General features: G+C 35.8%; 1 protein-coding gene across 1 annotated transcript; it reads right to left on the bottom strand.

Moving 5' to 3' along the window:
* Positions 1-27: 27 nt before the first annotated feature.
* On the bottom strand, positions 28-5,985 carry LOC142975751 (nucleoside diphosphate kinase homolog 5-like). Its single transcript, XM_076118799.1, has 4 exons — positions 5,757-5,985; positions 1,356-1,528; positions 735-880; positions 28-412 (listed from the first exon to the last, which is right to left on the bottom strand). Exons 1-4 carry the CDS (start codon positions 5,895-5,897, stop codon positions 159-161), a joined length of 714 nt encoding a protein of 237 aa, XP_075974914.1. The 5' UTR covers positions 5,898-5,985; the 3' UTR covers positions 28-158.
* Between the last annotated feature and the right edge of the window lie 635 nt (positions 5,986-6,620).

Genomic DNA, 6,620 nt, shown 5'->3' with positions numbered 1-6,620 from the left:
CTTTTATTGAAAGAGGAGTTTCCACTGCATACAATTTATTATAATAAGATAATTTTTTTTACAGAAAAGTAAGTATAACCGTGGGACTTGGGAGGCATTGACCATCCCATGAGAAAATCAGGTTACTCTTCTTACACTGTTAACAATCAGTTCGTGTATCATTTCTTTATAGGTAAAGACTCTTCCGATGGTAATGGAGTGTGACATCTCTGGTCCTCCCTCTGTTCAGGAGGTTGTGGTGCGAGCTCTGGTTCATTAGGATTATGTCGCCGCAAGTATTCCGCTAGCCATAGAACAGGCTCGGCAGGACGCTCGTGAGCTAACGCTGTCAACCCTGGGAGTAAAGTCGGAGTAATATGCTTCTGTATGTAGTCTTTTACTTGCCAGTTTCGAAGGAGAGGTCCTACTATCACTGTGGAAAAATAAATACTTAATTTAAGTTCACATAATTTTTGGCAACATCTGGGAATAGATGTGGACTGGAATTGCTATCTGAATTTGCCTCGCTAACCGCTTAATATAAGGGATGGTTATGTTTTATATTATAATATAATGAACTGGCTTGACTCAGAGTAACTAAAAACCATTTACACACAACCTACAAATTATCAGAGCTGACCTATACAAATTACGATTCTCGCTATGTTATCTATGTATGTCATTAAATATTAATGATTAACTAGATTCACGCGACATATCAACAGGCACTGCAAAATTTGTTTACGAATACATACTGTTAGGAAAGAAGAAGTGTATCTCCCTAATCGCTTCAGCGTGGTTAACACTGCCGTGCACGGCGTTGAAGTAGTCTCCATACTTAGTGCGACGTCCGTAGCACGCGCGTATACTATCCGGCCAATAAGCCTGCGCCTCCAGTACTCTGAAAAATAAAATCACTTTTATTTATGCTTAGAAGGAAGTTAATGTATGTCTGCCTATACAGGCGAGACTGCCTAAGTTCTACGACGCTTTACTTGTACGAGAAACAGATCTAAAATTTGATGCGTTATTAACGCACGCTGCCTAAGTAGCATCTACTAGAAAAAATGAGAACTGATCGTACGTTAACGTAGGTACTAACTGTACTAAGGCGCAGTATAGTTACTTAAATACTGAAGTTCGATTCTCAGATCTTGGACCATGGTGTTACAAGTATATTCTTAATAGAAGTCCGAAGTATAGTGAGAAGTGTGGTATCCAAACAATCAAATTTGGCGTTATGCTTATATTCGTGGTAGGTACTAGAATTTTGTGCGAGAGAGGGGGTCGAAATTTTAATGGGTACCTATCTGTTGTGTGACTAATGAGTAAAGACTCAGCTGCTAGTATCAAACAATCTTTAAATTAATACTTACCGGGCTGGACCCATCAGCGTGCGCCATTTTTGTATGCAGTTCTTAGCAGCGAGTACAAGCGCAATACAAGGTCCAGACGACAAGTGTGCGACGAGATGCGGGAAGTGGTGGCTGCCGTAATGACTCTTGTACAACTCGGCCGTCTGTTCCGGCGTCATACGAACAACGCGCTTCTGAAACAACATAAGTACAAGTTGTAAGTAAAACTTCACGTCCAAAATGATAGAAAATATGGGCCAATGAAGTAGTCACTATTTAATTTTATAATAACATGTGAGTAGTGCGAAGTACCCGTAACCGTCCTGTATGACAAGATATAAGTTGTAAGGATAGTACCAAGTGGCGTTCTCTGTTCTCTGCCTACCCCAATAGGAAAAAGGCTTGATTTTATGCATATACCGAATAAGACTTTTACTGTGAACTATACGTTTTTCCTTTTGCGTCGGCGTATTTTCCCTAAAAAGTATTTTTTACGCGGCTCGGGATAGCATTCGACTCGACTGCTCAGCCTATTTTCAGGCTCGACTCTAGGACTAAGACTCAAATGCTAGGAACAAGTGTGTGTAGGAGCCCTAACACGTAAAATTACATGCGGGAGCATTTCGGTTTAATTTTTACGAGTAGGTACCTAAAAGTTTTATAATTCTCTGTTGACCCGGTCAACTACTAATACCTACTTATTTCTTAGTGCAAAAAATAGAATAATCATGAACTAAATAATAAATAGTGTGCAAAATCTGGTTCGCATTCACTACACGAATCTACACTTTAAACTTAATTCATGCGCTTTAACAAGGGGAGTGTCACGTATCGCGAGGGGAGATAAAATACCTACATAAAAATCGAACTTATTAAAATTGTAGCAAGTGAAGGATACCTACCAGGCTATCTATTTCAATTTTCTCAGAAATACGTAGGGTCAAGTAGGCAACACTGACTCGGATTTTTTCGGATGCTGAAATGATCATTATAAAATTAAAGTAGCGAGCTGAATTTCACACCCGTTATACTTGGGTTATTAAACTATCTTTCTGCATTATCACTTTTCCAATAAAGACATAATTAAAGTTGTTACAGTATGTTTTTTAAAAAGTGGGAAATGAGCCACTGTGTACTGGTACTGGTCTTCATTGACTCAACCCTGTAGTACACAGTGACTCTAACAGTACATAGTGGCGCATGGTATAAATATTCAACAGTGACCCAAACAGTACACAGTGACTCATTTAAATATTCAATTAAAACTATGATTTAATTTCAGTTATATGTCTTTATTAAAGTCATACATCAAATAAAAGTGATAGTATCAAATAAATTGTAATGTATATGTCTATTTAATTGTACTTAGGTACTGTACAGTGTACACAGTGACTCATGAGCCACTGTAGACTTCTTAAATTTGAGTCAGTGAACACGCCGTCGCCATTTTTCATTAAATGACGCACCAATCTCACATTGTTTATCGAATTGTAAGCTAATCTTTGCCACTGCCTAGTGCATTAACGGCACTTTCAATAAAAAATGTAACAAATAATAAATCTTAGGACTTTAACTAATAAAATCTCATATCATTTACCTTGCAAAGTAATTTTTGATGAACCGAAACACAAAACTATCTGCATCACTTTCATGTGGCGCCAGAGATGGCGGATGATTGGTTTCTACGTGTTCGGGTGTCGAACGCTTACGATTCGTGAAAGAGATGGATAGATATTGTTGTTCTTTCTAGGAAATCTACGCATGAGTCATAGTACCCGACTGAGCCACTGATCCCTACTTGACCCTACACATAAAGGTTAATTATATCACAATACAGTTTTGTTGATAAAATTAAATGTTTTTCCTGTGTGCCTATTTGTAAATCTTGTACTGGACTCGTGGAATTGTGAAATATTCATTGTCATCGCTAAAAATACTAAGCATAGGGTTAAATAACACCTTTACCGTAGAGATCTTAAACAGAGAGGTTTAATAAGGTATCTATTGCTACATAGAAGTCGCATGTACATAGTCAGTACTGTGATCAATGATCATACATATTATTATGTAACATTGTCCTTTACTGTACTGACCTTGCCAGTTAATCGTATTCCAGCTATTTATTCAAATACGTAGCCTTCTTTTAAAAATATGATAGCTACCAAAATATTGCATCAGTATTCTTAGAACGTACAAAAATAATGATCATACGCGATAGTAGAGTCCCCTCGAAACGTCAATGGGGAGACGTAATTAGTTTTTTCTATGGTTTCTATAGATAACAGCGGTGACCGTCGCAGTTGAGAGCTGGGGCGCAAGAAGATCTGCAACTAGCATAGGGTTGAACAAAATAATAACTGTTTTTTTTAACCACTTTCCATTTCTTTTCTGTATACTTTGCGTATACTCATATTAGTATACCTAAATTGATACGACTTGTCAATGACTTGAAATTTTATTGAGTTTGAATTTTGTATATTGCTAAAATTAAACGTGGTTGAATAACGTAACTATTTAATTATCTTAGTTATAATGCATTATTATTAAAACATTTGACATTTCAATAAAACCCAACAATAGTAAACTTTGAGTCGAGCTGCTTGCTACGCAAAGCGTAGCACCTCGTAGCTAACGAGTTAATGAAACATACATGTTTAGGAATCGCGTCCGTAAGAAAGTCAAAAGCAGCCACATTATACTGTCATGTTTTGGCACTCAGTTAAAAATTACAGTTTAGTACGTAATCATACGCTATAAACATTCTCAATTGTTAATATCACGAGTAAAATAATAATATTCTTACAAAACACAAACGGACAGCCCTATTGTAACAAGGGTTGCATGTGACGTGGAATAATGAAGGCGCCCCTCTCGTCTCTAACACCGATATGAGTTTTGCATATCACAACCCTTGCCATCGCCCGCGGCGCGTACCAGCCCTTGCGATGGACACGGGTGGTCATCCCCGCGTATGCGAATTATTGATAAAAATATTTGCGACCGTGTTTTATGAATAGATGCCGGTCCAGTTTCGGAGAAGAGTTTTAATATACAGTAGCACGAACTTCAGATATTTCTTTGATTAGTCTTGATAAATAAAGCAACTAGGAATAAGTAATGATTAAAATATCGTAGATTTGAAAAAATGGTTATATACGTGTTATAAGATAGTCAAACAAAAAACATGTAAAAAAACAAAAAAACTTGAAAACTTCTTAGGACCAGCCAAAGTGGTAAACACTTTAAGATGACTATCAGATGGAATTTTGGCAGTTGTTTTTGTACATTTGCTACCACTTTATCTAGCATAGCTGACCCGTGCAACTTCGCTTGCGTCACATAAGAGAACCATGATTTTTCCCGTTTTTGTAACATTTTTCACTGGTGCTCTGCTCCTATTGGTCGTAGCGTGACGTATATAACCTATAGCCTTCCTCGATAAATGGGCTATCTAACACTGAAAGAATTTTTCAAATCGGACCTGTAGTTACTGAGATTAGCGCGTTCAAACAAACAAACTCTTCAGCTTTATAATATTAGTATAGATATAGGTATGCTATCTGACACTTATGAAGTGTGAAACTGGCTCTTAAAGTGAATGAAACTCTATGTAAAAATCTTGCCGCTAAACTAGTAAAGAAGTTACCAAACCCATCATGAATACAGCACTATATTTTACAGGATTTTTCAATGTCTTAAAGAAGAAACATTCTACACATGAACTGTAGGTACCTATAGTAGGTACAAATCTATGGATCGCAATATAGAATTATCTCAATACATCGAATTTATCCTTCAAATGGAAATAGACAAACAAGCTATTAATAAAATGATTTGGGAGCACATGCGTGCGAGGCGTCATTTGTATTTTATTGTCCAAGCAATGACACGATTGATTAATGTCCCTGATAAAGTCGCCGATTGTCAGTATTCGAATTAATATTAACGATCCGTAATAGTAAGGTTTCATGAATTATTGGTTTTGTAAAATTAGATGTTAAAATTGTATTGACATGTACCGACTTATGAAATCAAAACGTTTTTTGTACCTATGTTTATTATTATACCTATACCTAACAAAACTTAGATATGTTTAATCTTATAAGTCATGCAGCGCTTAATACAGTTTTTTTATTTATTTAAGTAACAATTTTAGAAACCATTGTGTAAATTAGCTATCTCTCATAAACATAACGCAATAAATCCTTTATTATGTATATTCTATACTAACATTGCTAAAAAGAGTTCTAATTTATTATTTCTTTGTGTAAAAATATTGATGTTTTTATAGATAACGTCCTGATAATCTATCTAAACGTCACAGCGAATAATCAACTAAACGTAAACAGTCGAAAGGAAAGGTCTTAAGTCAAATAATAAGCCTAACAATTACCAAGGTTTGGCATTGCTCCCATTACTTACTGCTAGAATCATAAAGCCATTATTCTTGATGGTATTCTCAATAGCTTCCGCGTCATCATACGCCTCAGGTTTAATGATAGCCAAAGTCCTTTCAGACACAGCATTGTAAAGTTCCTCTGTATCAGAAGACGCTACGGACATGATTAAAACGTTTTATTAAAGGAAATATTATGCACAATCACTTTGATAGTAATCTCATAATATAAACAAAACTGACAAGTTGTTTTTCTGTGTGACTTATAAGTATGTAGGTCGAATAAGGAGGTCGGTGTTAGGCCTTGTTATAATGTAAATGTTGATCGTGAGCATGATAATAGCTTTGTTAAGAGCTTTCATTGCTTGCTTTTCATGTTCTGTTAGGAAGTTCTTGTGTTTTTAAATTCAAATTATATTAATGCTGCTTTGCATTTGCTTAGCGGAACTTCTGACTAAGAATTCCTGGGGCAAGGATATTTTTTTCAAAGTGTAACCTTTAGTTACGTATAATTTAAGTGTATTAGTGAAAAGCAGTGCACAATTTTATAATTCTGCTGCCTTGAAAATTTATGTTTATAAATTATTGTAGATAAGTAGATGTATATAATTGAATAGTTAATGTTATTCAAGCCATTCGAAGCTTATAAAACTCTATTGAGGGTGGATCACCGCTACTTCAATAATCATTCTTGGTTTAAGAATCTTCTATACAAAGGATTACCATCAAACAAGGTGCAGCCTATGATAGTACATTTACGGTTGTAATTCATAAGAATAGATACTTTTTCAGCAACATAGCCATCTAGACATGGTACATATAAACAAACAATAAAATCAATTGCATATCGATAAACAAGCATCGTTCTCAGACGCCGTTAAGTGGGAAAA

Source organism: Anticarsia gemmatalis, chromosome 9 (assembly GCF_050436995.1).
Source record: "Anticarsia gemmatalis isolate Benzon Research Colony breed Stoneville strain chromosome 9, ilAntGemm2 primary, whole genome shotgun sequence".
NCBI classification, from domain to species: Eukaryota; Metazoa; Arthropoda; class Insecta; order Lepidoptera; family Erebidae; genus Anticarsia; species Anticarsia gemmatalis.
The sequence above is the reverse complement of the archived record's forward strand: the minus strand, read 5'-3'. Positions and strand labels throughout refer to the sequence as shown.